The sequence below is a fragment of the Betta splendens genome, chromosome 5 (genome assembly GCF_900634795.4).
Source record: "Betta splendens chromosome 5, fBetSpl5.4, whole genome shotgun sequence".
In the NCBI taxonomy this organism is placed as follows: domain Eukaryota; kingdom Metazoa; phylum Chordata; class Actinopteri; order Anabantiformes; family Osphronemidae; genus Betta; species Betta splendens.
This window is the reverse complement of record NC_040885.2, coordinates 11,096,109-11,109,828: the sequence shown is the minus strand read 5'-3', so window position 1 is coordinate 11,109,828 and position 13,720 is coordinate 11,096,109. Positions and strand designations below refer to the sequence as shown.

Sequence of the window (13,720 nt, the reverse complement as noted above, 5' to 3'; positions counted from 1 at the left end):
GAATTTATCTTTAAATTACCCAGTCACAAACTACATTTAAGCACATGGGTTTTTAAATATTTTATGTTTTGGGTTATTGTATGCTGTAAACTTACCATTTATCTGCTCACTTTTGAATAAGTTGGTGTTAACTTTTACCTCAACGACAAACATAGTAGAATCTCAGAAATCCTGTATGACGCTGGTTTAAGATGTCTAAAGGTCCTAATATACAAAAATCGTACGATTCTAGATTAGTGTCTTTCTTCGTGCGTTATGACAGAAATGCGTGCGATCATATGACGCGATGATGCGCGCGGGCTGGAGGCTGGAGTCTGTGAACTGGAAGTCCCTCCCCGGAAAAAGCATGGAGAAGGTTTCAGAACAAGGCGGCGGCGCTGCGAGCAGCTGATGGCTCGTTTCTAACGGAGGGTGGCTGGAGTTTCTGCCTCTGGGACTAAATCCCGGTCAGAGGAGTAGCGGGACGGAGCGAGACCCGTAACCGGAGGTGAGACTGGACGTTAGACGGGGGGAAGTGACTGCTTTCCCTGCGAGCTCTGCAGGAAAGGCGGCGCACGTACGCGCACTCGCTTTACTCCACAAAGCTGTTTAGTCCCAGCTGTGGTTCCTCCGGCTCTTCTCTGCACTCAGCGTTAGGAATTAAACCCTTAATGCATCAGTACTTCGCTACTGTTGTGCGGATGCTGCGCAGTTCCAGCTCCCTTCTTCATCTTCATCATCATCACCCTCCTCCTCCTCCAACTCCTACAGAGTTTTGGAAACTTGGGCGCGCCCGCTTGGTTGCATTTCTGCGTTCTGCGTTTTAGGATGAAGGGACGTTAATGGAGCCAAAGTCACGGTGCAACCTGTACTTCCCGTTCGTGAGAGGAAGAAGTGAATAATAGATAACGCTCTTCATTTAGACCTTCATTTGTGTCTGAATATCTGTAGTGAGGGGTGGAGCAAACGGCAGCTGTGGTGGAAAGTTAACAATGTGTCTGTGAAGATGAAAGAACAGGTGCAACGCTGTGAAATCACTGCCTGAACATGATAAAACTGGTCAATATGATCCAGATGGTGTAGGTAGAAATAGAAAACCAATAATACATTTATGTTTATTATTATACATGCAAAGGCATTCACCTTGCTGCATTATTGTTTTTTTGACAGACAGTGTGTTTCACTGTACCTTTGTGTGTATTAGATAGACTGACTGCTGTGTGATGTGTGTCCTGAGCTTAGAATAAGAGCCTGGGCTCATCCAGCTGTTTGTTAAGTTTAAGATTGAGAGAATCCAGAATGTCAGCGAGGGGTCATCGCACGCACAGAGGAACAAATACATGTGTGTTGCGTCTGACCACACAATGGTCCCAGTGTCTGTCACGCTGACGCTCAAACACGTCGTATTGCAGCGTTTAAACAGTCACGTGTCAAAGCGTCTCAACAGAGCAGAAACTTAACTTACAGGAACATCAGCAGAACAAAACAATTAAGACTCACAACAGAACAGAAATGTGATGATCAACACAGCAAAATGAAATTATTTGTAATTGTAACAAAATAATACAAGCAATAACTGATTCAACAAAAGTGTAAAACGTTTAAGGGCTTAACAACAGTTACATAAACACTTTCATAATTTTAAAGCTGAACCACAGAATATTTGCATGTCATGGAAATATTCATGAATGTATTAATGAAAAAAGACAGTCAGTTGTATGTAAATGAATTAGCTGCCCTGCCTCCATCCAGTGGTGTGTAGTGATTTGAGCCACCGGAGGAGGAGGAGGAGGAGGAGGAGGAGCGTCTTTAAACCTTCTAATCCTGCTGTCCTCAATCTGCCCGTGTGCCCGTAGCGACAGGACGCTCACCCTCGCTCTACTGCAGCAGCGACAAACAGGCGGCTCCAGCTCGGAAACGTCCCCTCGCTCTCGCTTGTGTGAGAAGCAAAGCGCTCGTTGAACTTGTCGGGACTTTTTTTTCGTTGCTGATCGGAGTGACTCCCGTTCCCTGAGGGGGGGGGGTTAAATATCTGCTGCCCTCGCGATGAGCGCTGCAGAAAACTGTGAGGCGGACTCCACCAAACTGGAGTGTGTGATACAGGTGAGGAGCGCCGGACCGCCCCGTCTGTGTGGACCGGCTGTGGCGCCGCTGCATTTGTCTTCGCGGACATCGTTGTGCTTCCATTCTGTGACCTGGCTCCACGTGATGCCTCAAATACACGCTTCCCTCCGTAGATTCTGACGTTTGTTGTTGGGTGTTTTTGTCTCTCAGAGGCTGGAGGAGAGTGTTTTGTCTGAGGAGAAGTGCTTGACGGTCCGGGGCCCCTCGCCCGATGCCGCCCCCACGTGTCTCCCAGCGCGGGTCCGAGAGATTGTGACCAAGAACCTCAGCGACAGCAGTGAGTGGCTGCGTTGTCATTTCAGATTGGAGTTGTGACCCGGTTCACTGTGTGACGTCCACCTCTGCTGGTTCCGCCTCAGCGGCGGGAGCCATGTCCTCCGTCATGTCCCTCCAGGAGGAGAACCGGGTGCTGCAGGGGGAGCTGGCCCGGCTGGAGGACTCGCTGGCCCACAGCAGAGCCGACCGAGACGAGCTCGCCATCAAGTACGGAGCCATTAGTGAGCGGGTACGATAAGACACACAGGTGCTTTAAGGCGTGAAATGGAAGCAGATCGATACAAAACACAGTCTGTGTATGTAAATCAACGTAACAGGTCACTGCAGGACGTGTTTTAGCTTGTTTACCTTTTGTCCCATTTGACTGTTTTCTGGGCGTTTCATTGTCTGAGATTTGCTGGTCTCCCAGGTGATGGGGTCTGGAATGAACTCAAGTGTACTGTTGCCATGGCGCCTGTCACCCAGGGCGACCGTAAACAGGGGGCTTCAGGGGAGAGGGGATGTGGTGATGGGTGGGGGCCACGGCTCAGTCCGGGTTTAGCTTTACTGAAGCAAACAGGTGGGGGGGTCCAGAAACAGAGGGCGCCTCTGAGGGGAGGTGCCGTCTGATCTCACCCACGTAGAACGTATCAAAGTGAGACAAACTGTGAGAATGTGAAGTGTAAAACGCTCACAATGCTACTGTTACGAATGGGAGCGGAGCGCGAGAGACAAGTGTGAAAACACTGTACTATTAAATTACAAGCAACTCAAGTTTACGCCCACAGTCAAAGCGTGACGTCTGAGCGTGTTGCAGGTTCACAGTCGCCTCAAGGGCTGTTTTGTTGCTGAACTGCTGCTGATAGAGCTTGATTTGAGAACGTTTTTGCGGACTTCGACTAGCTCAGGTAGACACGTGTGAGCGCGAACACACCTGTGCCTCTGTCCCCCAATCAAACGCACAGCTGGAGCAGGCCCTGCGCTTGGAGACGGGGGAGGGGGGCCGCGACTCCCCCGAGTCACTTAGCCTGACTCAGCAGAACGTGGACCTACGCAGGCGTCTGGACGAGGAGCAGGCGGCCTACAAGAGGAAGCTGACGGCCTACCAGGAGGGGCAGCAGAGGCAGGCCCAGCTGGTGCAGAGGCTACAGGCGAAGGTGATGACGATGGTGATGGTGATGATGGTGATGGTGATGACGACTGACTTGAATCAGCTGCTGCTTTAGGTTCTCCAGTACAAAAAACGGTGCGGGGACGTGGAGCAGATGCTGCAGGAGAAGTCCTCAGAGCTGGAGAAACACATGCTGAGCGTGAGTAAGGTTTAAGGCATGTTAGCATGAAATCGGCCACATCGCATCCGCACAGTCTGTAGAGGTCACGTCTTCTCATTCAGGGTCACGGCGACGCGTCCAACGGCCACAACGAGGAGTCCAGCAGCAGCCTGGAAGACGCTTTAATCCGACTGGAGGAGGAGCAGCAGAGGTGAACGATTCATTTGCCTAATGTGCTATTGGAACATCAGACACATCAGTGCATGGCGTTTGTTTTTTGCTGCGTCCTCAGGAGCAGCAGCCTGTCTGCGGTCAACGCCATGCTGAGGGAGCAGCTGGAGCAGGCCGGCCTCGCCAACGAGGCTCTGAGCCGCGACATCCGCAGGCTCACGGCCGACTGGACCAAAGCCCGGGAGGACCTGGAGCAGAAGGAGTCCGACTGGAGGAGAGAGGAGGAGGTGGGCGGCGCGGAGGTCAAACCGGCGAATCCCACTTCCTGCTCTTAACCCCCGCGCTGTCTTCGCTTGCAGTCGTTCCACAGCTACTTCAGCGGCGAGCACGGCCGCCTGCTGCTGCTGTGGCGCCAGGTGGTCGGCTTCCGGAGGCACGTGTGCGAGCTGAAGAGCGCCACGGAAAGGTTCGAGGCCCGGCCGCTCCGACGCCGCTCTGCGTCGCGCGCGCTTTGCGGCGAGCCCCCGTTCACGCGGCCGTGTCTCCACTCCCAGGGACCTGTCGGACATGCGCGCCGAGATGTCCAGGGCGGCCCACTCGGCCCGGGCGTCCTGCGCCGGGCTGCACCAGCGGGAGGGAGGAGCCGCCGCCGCCCTGGAGCGCGAGAAAGCCCTGCGGCTGCAGATGGAGCAGCAGCTGAGGGAGCGCGTGGCCGAGATGATGAGCTACCAGACCCGCACGGACGCGGAGAGGAGCGAGCTCGCCCTCAGGTCAGTAGCTGCAAACAGCCAACCGGACCTGGATGAGCTGCTGTAAAAAGCACAACGTGTCCACCACCAGACTGGCAGATTCAGTGAGAGAGGGCGAACGACTGAAGGGCCTGATTGAGGAGCGAGAGAGGGAGATCGTCGCACTGACGAGGAAGATGGAGGTGAGACACTGCTCCTTTAATCGTCTGCCGCCGTTCTCCCGCTTCTGAGCCAATGACTTCCCGGTGTTCCCGCAGGAGCAGAGCGGCAGCGACGAGACTGACGCGCAGACGGCGAGAGCCCACACGGAGGCGCTGATGGACGCCCTGCGGGACATCGCCCAGGTCCGGTCGCACGCGGCCACGCTCAGCTCGGCCTCATCGAAGCGCCCGCGTCACTGTGTCTCTGCTCCACAGACGGTTCTGTCGGACGGGGAGTCGTCGTCGGAAGCGGACCAGGACCCTGCCGGGGCGCCGCTGCTGGCCCTGGTCACCTGTTCCCCGCGCGGGCCTCGCTCCCCCGCCCGACCCGCCTCGCTGGCGCCGCCCCCGGAGGCGCTGTCCGCTCTGTGCTCCGCGGTCACGAGCAAAACGCACCAGCTGCAGGTGACGCGTCGGCTCTAAACCGCGCAGCAGGACTGGTGACCTCTGACCCCGTAGCTGCAGGAAGGAGCACGCAGTGCCTTCAGTGTCCCGTCCATGTGCTTTGTGTCTTTGCAGGACGTCCGGGCCCGTCTGCTCTCAGCCCAAACCTCAGTGCAACAGCTAAAAAAGCAGCTCGCAGAGACGGAGTCAGGTAAGAAAGAGGCCGAACAGCAAAGCCAGACTCAGCGCCGGGAGAGGGAGGCTGCTCAGAGGGAGCGCGACACCGCCCAGAGGGAGAAGGAGCGACTGAAGCAGGAGAGAGACGCACTGGCCCGGTTCGAACGCGCCCGCAGCACCGCTCATGCGCAGCCCTTCAGTGTCGGATGTCAGTGTGACTGTTACCTGTCGCCCCCTCAGGGAGAAGGCGGCCTTGGAGAAGAGCCTGCAGGCCGCGCACAGCGGCAGCCAGCTGCTGCAGATGGACTGCGACAAGCTGCAGCTGAGCGCGGCGTCCGCGCAGCGCGAGCGCGACCGCGAGAGGGAGGAGAAGGAGGCGGCGGCGGCGGAGCGCGACCGGGCCAAGGCGGACGCTCAGAGGACGTAAGCAGGACGCGTGTACGCTCGCTACGGGCTCCCGCGGACGCCGCGGCTCTGAACCGCGCGCGTGCCTCGTCTCCCCGCAGACAGAAGCAGCTGGAGCTGAGCGAAACCCGCGCCTCGGCCCAGCGGGCGGAGCTGTCGGCGGCGAGGGAGGCCCAGCAGAAGGGGGAGGCGGAGCGGCAGCTGCTGGAGCGGGAGAAGGCCCAGCTGTCCGAGGCGCTGGCCCGGGTAAGCACCGTCGGGCCCCGCGGCGCTTGTGCTCGTGGTGCCGCCCGTGACCGGCCGCCCTCTCCGCTTCCACCAGGCCGAGAGCAGCAACGCGGAGCTGTGTGTGCTGATCAACAAGCTGCAGTCGGAGGACGCGGCGCGCAGAGACGCTCTGGCCAAGATCAGCAGCATGAACGAAGGCTTGGCCCAGGACAAGGTCCACCTCAACACCTACATCCTCCAGGTAGGACAGGTTCTGGGTCCGGCGCGTTCTCGAGGGCGTTTTCCATCTGCGTTGACTGAGTGGCGCTGTCTCTAAGCTGGAGGAGGAGAAGGCCCTGCTGCAGGAGCAGAAGCGGGAGGCGGAGAGGGAGAAGCTGACCATCAGGGACGAGCTGGTCCGGCTGGAGCAGCACCGGCTGGAGCTGGACTCGGCTCGCATCAGCCTGCACCGGTCGCTGCAGGACGCCGAGCTGGGCCGGGCCGGGATGGAGGCGGAGCTGCAGAGCCTCAGGGCCGAGAGGCTTAAGCTGCAGGAGAAAGTCTCGCAGGTACGCGGCACTTTATCACACCGCGGTTTAAAGGGAGCTTTGAACTAAACCTTTCTGCCTCGCTCACCGCGCCGCGGTCCGGTTCTGCGCCGACAGCTTTGTGGCGAGGTCGCCTCTCTAGGATCGGAGTTGAGTCTGGCCAAAGGAGAGGTCCAGAGGAGCGAGGCGGCCGTGGAGGAGGCCGGCCGCAGCCGGGCGGAGCTGGCGCGGGACAAAGCAGCTCTGACGGTCCAGCTGACGGCGTCTGAGAAGGAGAACGCGGTCCTGTCAGAGGAACTGGCCGCTTCCAGGTGTGTGTCGCTGTGTTTCACAAATGCTTTCACGGATACACGCGTTTAAGTGTCAGCCTTCCAGGTCGGAGAGGGAGTCGCTGGAGACCAGTCTGTTCGAGGTGCAGCAGCAGCTGGTTCAGGCGGAGTCTCGCCGGGAACAGCTGGAGTCGGAGAGTCAGAACCTACGCGTCCGCTGCGAAACCGCGGCAGGTGAGGGAGGAAGACACGCACGGAGGACGGGAGACACGACAGACGGGATCTGACGTGTGTTTGCTTCCTTCCTCCTCATCTTCCTGGTGTTATTTGAAGCTGAAATAAGGCGCGTACGCTCGGACGGGGAGAGTGCGTTGGCGCAGGCTGAACGGGACAAACAGGCCCTGACTCAGAGTCTAAGCGCTGCTCAGCTCGAGGCCCAGCAGGCGCTACGCAAGGCCGTGACCGGGCATCAGCAGGAGGTGGAGAGGCTCATCTCAGAAAAGGTCCGCTCTTTAGCTTTATTCCTAGCTTTCCTCACGCGTGGCGTAACGCGGCTAAAGCTGAGGGCTCCGCGGTTCACAGGAGGTCGTGCGGCACAGTTTGCTGACGGAGCAGGAGGTGAGTCTGAGGAAGCTGAGGCAGGAGATGGAGGATCAGGTCCAGCGAGCGCAGAGAGACAGGGAGGAGCTGCAGGAGGAAGCGAGGAGCCTCCAGCGGGACAGAGACCAGAGCCTGTTACAGGCCGAGGCCGACAAGCAGCAGGTCAGGCGCCGAGAGACGCGTCCACTCGTCGCCCGCCGAGGTCCTGAACACGTGATCCTCGTCTTTCCAGGCGCTCTCGCTGAAGGAGGCGGAGAAGGCGGCTCTGTGCGACAGGGTGTCCGTCCTGCAGGCGGAGCTGTCGGCCGCAGCCCTGGAGGCCGAGCGCACGTCCCGACAAGCGGCTCACTTCCGGGAGCAGGAGCAGGTGATGCTTTTTTTCAGGCTCGGCTTCTCTTCAGGAAACGCACAGCTGAGCTGAAGCGCCTCTGTGTTCCGTTTTCCTCAGACCAGAGTCGGGGCTCTGACCGCGGAGCTGCAGGAGCTCCGCTCTCAGCTGGAGGACGCGGCCTCCGCTCACCAACGGGAGCTCCAGCTCCTGCAGGACACCTGCACCGACCTGCAGTCACGTGCCGCCATTGCTCTTAAAGAGGTAGATCAGTATCAGATCTACCATAACGTGGCACTGAGCGCGCTCAGTTGGTGTCTGACGCCATCTGCGGGTGTGAATCTCTTCTTCTTTTGATGGTGTAACGTTTGACCGTCCTTCACCAGCTGGAGCAGTGCCGCCTGTCGCTGTCGGTGAACGAGGAGAGCAGAGACCAGCTGAGACGGGACGTGCTGGACCTCGAGCGCCGTCTGAGCCAGGCTCAGGACGCGGCGGAGAACTACCGGAGGGAGGGCGCCGAGCTGCGCCGCGGCCTCGGAGACGCCGCCGCCGAGAGAGACACCATCAGCCAGTCCAACAAGCTGCTCCGGGAGAACCTGCAGAGCGCCGAGACGGAGCGAATCAGGTAAGCGCCGCACCGGCGGACGGGGGAGACCAGACGGCTGAGCGGCGCCGCTGAGCGTGAGTCCGTTTCAGCGTGAAGCGACGGTGCGAGGAGAAGGAGCAGCAGCTGGCCGTGCTGAGGGAGACGCTGGCCTCCGCCCAGAAGGAGGTGACGGAGCTGCGGAGCTGCCTCAGGGAGGTGGAGCGGTCGCGGCTGGACGCCCGCAGGGAGCTGCAGGAGCTCCGCAGACAGGTGAGACCCTCCCGCCGCTCCGTCACGCGGGAGGCGGCGCGGTGGCTCACGTCCTCGCTCGCCTCCAGCTGAAGGTTCTGGACGGGGAGAAGGAGCAGAGAGGGAGGGAGGCGGCGGAGCTGCACACCCGTCTGGCGCTGGAGGAGCAGCGGGAGGAGGAGAGAGGGAAGGAGGCGGTCCTGCTCAAACACAAGCTGGCTGAGGCCGAAACGGCCCGAGACGCCCTCAGAAAGGAGGTGAGGGCGGGCGATGGGGGACGGACTGGCGCGCGTCGCCCCAGCGGCCGCGTGATGATTTCCGCGTTTCCCCTCGTAGCTCTCCGCGACTCAGAGGCGCCTGGCGGAGGCGGAGTCCTGCTGGCGGAGCAGCGAGAGGGAGCTGAGCGCTCAGCTGCAGGACGCCCGCGCCTGCGAGAAGAAGCTGCAGGACGAGGCCAAGAGCCTGTCGCTGCGCGCCCAGTCGGCCCACGACGCGGCCGCCCAGTGCGGCCTGCAGCTCAGCGAGGCGCAGGGCCGGCTGGCCGCCACCGAGGCCGAGCTGGGCCGGGCCGAGGCCGCCCGCCGGGACCTGGACTTCCGCCTCAGCAGCCTCCAGTCGGCGCTGACCCGAACGCTGGGCATCGGAGCCGGCGGCCGGGGGGGCAGGGGGAGGAGCCCGGGGGGGAGGAGCCCGGGGGGGAGGAGCCCGGGGGGGAGGAGCCCGGGGGGGAGCTCCACGTCCCCCGGAGCCATGTCACGGCACCAGAGCGCCTCCCCCCTGCGCTGCTCTCTGTCGCCCCCTAAAGGTAAGGGTGACGGGGGTATTCATCACCTTACGTAACCCTTCAGTTCATAACGGTTTGATTTCGCAGAGTTCCGCGTGAGCACCCCCGACAACACCTTGGGCTCGGGGGCCGTGTCTCCGGACGGAGGGGAAACCCCGCTGCTGCTCCCTCAGCTGGAGCTGGAGCCCGACGCGCTGAAGAGCGGCCTCAGGGACTTCCTGCAGGAGCTGCGTGACGCGCAGAGAGAGCGGGTACGGAGCAGAACACCCGGGGGCGTTGAGCGGCTCATCCCGACGCCTCAGGCATCCGTTGTGTGTGTTTGTCTGTTTGCAGGACGACGCCCGGTGCCGGTTGGGGGCCGCGCAGCGGGAGGTGGAGGAGCTGAGTCAGGACAGGGCGTCGGCGCTGGGCCGCCTCGCTCAGCTGCAGCTCAGCCTCCAGGAAAACCAAGAAGGTGGTCCCCTGTTCAGTCCATTCACCCCCCCCCCACACACACACCCACAAGCTAACGCTCTGTGTCCATTTCTAGGGAGACGGGGGCTCGAGGAGCATCTGGCCACTACTCAGGTTCTTCTGCAGCAGCAGGAGGAGGCAGCGAGGAGAGGGGAGCGAGAGCGGCGCGCGCTGGCCGACAGGGTGAAGGATCTGGAGCGGGCGCTGCAGACCTGCGAGGCGGAGAAGAGGCACGCTCAGGTACTCACCCCTCCTCCCCCAGACACGTGCGGGTACTCACCCCTCCTCCCCCGCCTGCTCACGTAAGCGCGGCGCCCTCGCTCCTCCGCTGGGTCTCACCCAGAGCCGCCATATGGCACAGACAAGGGCCGTCAGGGGACGCAACAACAGCAGATGCCACGCACACGCGGCGCCGCTCCTCTTGTCGGGTTTCCCGTCGACTCCCCATATGTCTGAGCTCTAATCCGGCACCTTTCAAAATAGTTCAGCTTCTGCACAACAGGAGGAGCGGGAAGACGAAGCGAGTGAGGTTCTAAACAGAAGAAGCAACTCTTTTCAATCTGAAACAGCAGACACATACAGCCCTATACGTTTGTCCCCTGAATGTGCGCCAGCTGCTTCCAGTCACTTCCCGTCTCTGCAGGACCAGTTAAACAAGCAGCGGGCCGTTGAGCTGCGTCTGGAAGCGGAGAGGCGCCGTCTGCGGGAGGCGCTGGAGGCGGCCGAGGCCCGGGCCACCAGGGTGGAGCTGGGGAGGCGCAGCCTGGAGGGGGAGCTGCAGAGGCTCAAGCTGAGCCTGGGCGACCGGGACGCCGACAGCCAGGCCTCGCAGCAGCGCCACGACTCCCTGCTCAAGCAGGTGAGCAGCAGCGCCCGGCGCCGCCTTCGCCGTCGTCGCGGCGGTGGGAGGGAACGTCCGGTCAGACGCTTCTGATTGAACGCAGGTGGCGGAAGGAGAGGTCTGCGTGTCCCGGCTCCAGAGGGAGGTGGACAGGCTGAGCCAGGCTCTGCTCAAAGCTCAGGAGGGGGAGACGCTGCTGAAGGAGAAGGCGGCGGCGCTCACCCAGAGCCTCCAGGAGGCGGCGGCGGCTCACGGCGCCACGCAGACTCGCCTGGCGGCGCTGCAGAAGACGCTGGCGGCGGCGGAGCAGGACAAGAGGCTGCAGCAGGTGAGCGACGCAGAAGCCTCCACGCTGCCGGACTGCAGTCCAGTGATGGATTGATTATTAATGTCTGCCTCTAAGGAGCGAATGGACGAAGCCAGGGCGTCGTTGGCTGACGTGAAGAGAAGCATGGCCACTCACACCCAGAGCGTCCAGAGCCTGGAGAGCGAGCTGAACCAGAGCGAGCTGAGGCGAGAGGAGCTGGAGGCGGAGCTCCGCAGCACTCAGGAGGTGAAGGTACCACCTACAAACGTCCTCAAAGCGAGTCCTCGGGGGCCCTGACGCCCTGTCTCCCCGTCAGACCCTGCGGCAGCGCTCCGGCGCGCTGGCGGAGGCTCAGCGCGGCGTCCAGGCGGCGAACGCGGAGCGGGCCGCGGCGGAGGAGCGGCTGCGCGGGCTGCAGCGGGCGGTCGCCACGCTGGAGACGGAGAAGAGGGACGCTGAGAGACAGGCGGTGAGACTGGAGAAGGACAAGAACGCACTGAGGAGCACGCTGGACAAGGTCAGACAGGGTCAGGAACGACAACTGAGCCTGGGTTTATTGTGTTAAATCAATCAATCAATTAAACCAATCAATTTCACGCCATAATTGACCCGTGCTCCCAGACTCGAGCGGCCCCTCACTTTCCCGCTTTTTGCAGGTCGAGCGTCAGAAGCTGAAGAGCGAGGAGGGCGGCATGCGTCTGTCGGCGGAGAAAAGCCGCCTGGACCGCTCTCTGAACGCGGCCGAGCAGGAGCTGCAGGAGGCTCAGCAGCAGATAGTGACGCTGCAGGTGGGTCCGCGGACGCCGCTCGGACCGCGAGTTCAGTGCCGCTCGCTGCTCACGATGGAGTCGCTTCACAGTGGAAAATGCTTCATACGATGACCACTTAATTCCACAGTTAGAACTCCATGTGTAGCTGTGGTGCATGAATTTATCTCCATTGAAATATTTTTTTACCCTCATCATTTAAACAGACGTTTTCACTTACAAAAAAACATTTTTTCACTGATTTGAGTTATGAGCGTTTTCAGTGCAGCCGTCTGTGTTTTAATGAGAGGAGGTGCCCTGTCTGGTTAATGTTACAGAACGAGACCGGCTCTGCCAAAGCAATAATATATGTCTGCACTACGTATACGGTTATAAAATACTTTACATAAACAAGAAAATAAATAAAGCACCGCTGGTTTCACAAGAATGTAGAAATAGTCATTAAAGTTGTTTATTCCAGGCTGACTGTTCATTTCTCCTTTTTTAGCTCAAATATTTAACCAGAGCATTTTCCCAACCCCCAAACATTCGCTCTCATTATGTTCCAAACTGTGTAACTAAACAACCTCAACTTCATTCCTTCATTTGCATTTTCCTTAATTGTCCTTTGAGGCAAGCAGCATCATTGAATTGAGTGCGTCCCCAGTTTATGACTCTTGTGGCCAGAAAGAGGTGTTGAACGCCAACTTTCATGGTGCAGCTTCGGCTCCAGGCCATTTGTCAGACGACCGTCTTCAGGCCAATAAAGCCCACGGGTGTTAGTTGCATGTCAAACATTTGGCTTGTGACCTTTACTCACGTGTAAGTAGAGCCATTAAATAACTTGTATGTGTGGAAGGTAACTGTATTAGTTCACACGTTCCCTGTTTTCCTTTTTATTCCTCCTCTTGTTCCCTGCAGGAACCTCGCACATCGTCTCTCTCACATGCTCACCTGTGTGTGTGTGTGTGTGTGTGTGTGTGTGTGTGTGTGTGTGTGTGTGTGTGTGTGTGTGTGTGTGTGTGTGTGTGTGTGTGTGTGTGTGTGTGTGTGTCCTGTCTAGACGCAGCTGGCTGACATGGAGCAGGCTCACGGCCTGTGTGAGGACCTGGTGAGGCTCCGTGACGAGTCCCAGCGGGAGGCGGAGCGGCTGAGGACCAGCCTCCGGGACGTGGAGCGAAGCCTGGGCGTCCGAGAGCGAGCTCACCGCCACCGGGTCAAAGGCCTGGAGGAGCAGGTAGGTGAATGAGAATCACAGTCAAACCAGCCGCAGGCTTTGTAGCATCGTTGTGTAACCGTGGCCTTTAAAGGTTAGAAACGCTGCGTTCTCTCACCCCACGCGCTAGGTGTCCACGCTGAAGGAACAGCTGCAGCAGGAGATGAAGCGGCGTCAACCGCTTCTTCCATCGTCTTTACTGTCGGCAGGGAACTGAGGTGCAGCTTCAGGCCACCGGCACCAGCACCAAAGTTCTGATCCAGGGAAAAACCACTTGTCACGAATGTTTGAAAGCAATGTTACAAAGTGTTCACGAACTAACTCACACTAAAATGAACAATACTGTCATTTTGATAATGTATTATTAATGGAAACACAGAACTTAACACTTAGTCTGACACGCTCACACCCAACACTGCCAGAACCATCTCCCCAAACGTCACCGCAGCCTTTTCCCGTCTGTACAGGACCTGCGAGGAATGTGTGTGTGTGTGTGTGTGTGTGTGTGTGTGTGTGTGTGTGTGTGTGTGTGTGTGTGTGTGTGTGTGTGTGTGTGTGTGTGTGTGTGTGTGTGTGTGTGTGTGCGCAGATGACAGAGCTGCTCTGTGATTTTCTCATCAATAGACACAGGTTTTAGATAATAGAGATGATTTTAAGTGAAAAAGGACCATTTGACTTCTGTAATAAGATGCTATTGGTTAATACTAGTTTTATTAGTTGAATAGATTTAATTTACTGACAGGCCGACAAGTAGCACATGAAGGCTACACAATTACAGGAGAATAAACTCAATGTGATGTCCAATAGAACCCTGCCAGCACATCGAGCTGCAGCCTCAGACACAGTAATAAATGATGCTCATACACTTGAC

The 13,720-nt window shown here is 58.8% G+C and overlaps 1 protein-coding gene across 4 annotated transcripts; it reads left to right on the top strand.

Moving 5' to 3' along the window:
* The first annotated feature begins 326 nt into the window (after positions 1–326).
* LOC114855807 (rootletin-like) lies at positions 327–13,719 on the top strand. Of its 4 annotated transcripts, none has more exons than XM_029151297.3 (37): positions 327–487; positions 2,254–2,380; positions 2,463–2,608; positions 3,324–3,515; positions 3,585–3,668; positions 3,752–3,840; positions 3,922–4,087; positions 4,160–4,266; positions 4,355–4,570; positions 4,641–4,731; positions 4,807–4,893; positions 4,966–5,154; positions 5,269–5,468; positions 5,551–5,733; positions 5,817–5,961; positions 6,038–6,184; positions 6,261–6,491; positions 6,588–6,781; positions 6,846–6,973; positions 7,073–7,242; positions 7,322–7,501; positions 7,572–7,706; positions 7,788–7,931; positions 8,054–8,292; positions 8,364–8,523; positions 8,592–8,759; positions 8,839–9,307; positions 9,374–9,537; positions 9,620–9,740; positions 9,816–9,979; positions 10,383–10,598; positions 10,684–10,908; positions 10,984–11,139; positions 11,204–11,404; positions 11,544–11,675; positions 12,697–12,870; positions 12,980–13,719. In XM_029151297.3, the coding sequence occupies exons 3-37, from the start codon at positions 2,474–2,476 to the stop codon at positions 13,064–13,066; spliced, it is 5,889 nt and encodes a 1,962-aa protein (XP_029007130.1). In that variant the 5' UTR covers positions 327–487; positions 2,254–2,380; positions 2,463–2,473; the 3' UTR covers positions 13,067–13,719. The 4 variants fall into 4 exon arrangements, with proteins under 4 accessions (XP_029007130.1, XP_040926646.1, XP_029007129.1 ...); XM_029151296.3 differs by lacking the exon at positions 327–487 and adding an exon at positions 1,804–2,082 and having other exon boundaries at positions 10,984–11,133; XM_029151294.3 differs by lacking the exon at positions 327–487 and adding an exon at positions 1,804–2,082.
* Position 13,720: the final 1 nt, after the last annotated feature.

What these genes read in the sequence shown, in the direction of transcription:
- LOC114855807 (XM_029151294.3), top strand. Translation starts at nt 2,026, where the DNA reads ATGAGCGCTGCAGAAAACTGTGAGGCGGACTCCACCAAACTGGAGTGT. An exon ending in CACTGACGAGGAAGATGGAG is followed by an intron (nt 4,732 to 4,806) that starts GTGAGACACTGC and finishes GTGTTCCCGCAG; the next exon opens with GAGCAGAGCGGCAGCGACGA. An exon ending in TGAGGAGCACGCTGGACAAG is followed by an intron (nt 11,405 to 11,543) that starts GTCAGACAGGGT and finishes CGCTTTTTGCAG; the next exon opens with GTCGAGCGTCAGAAGCTGAA.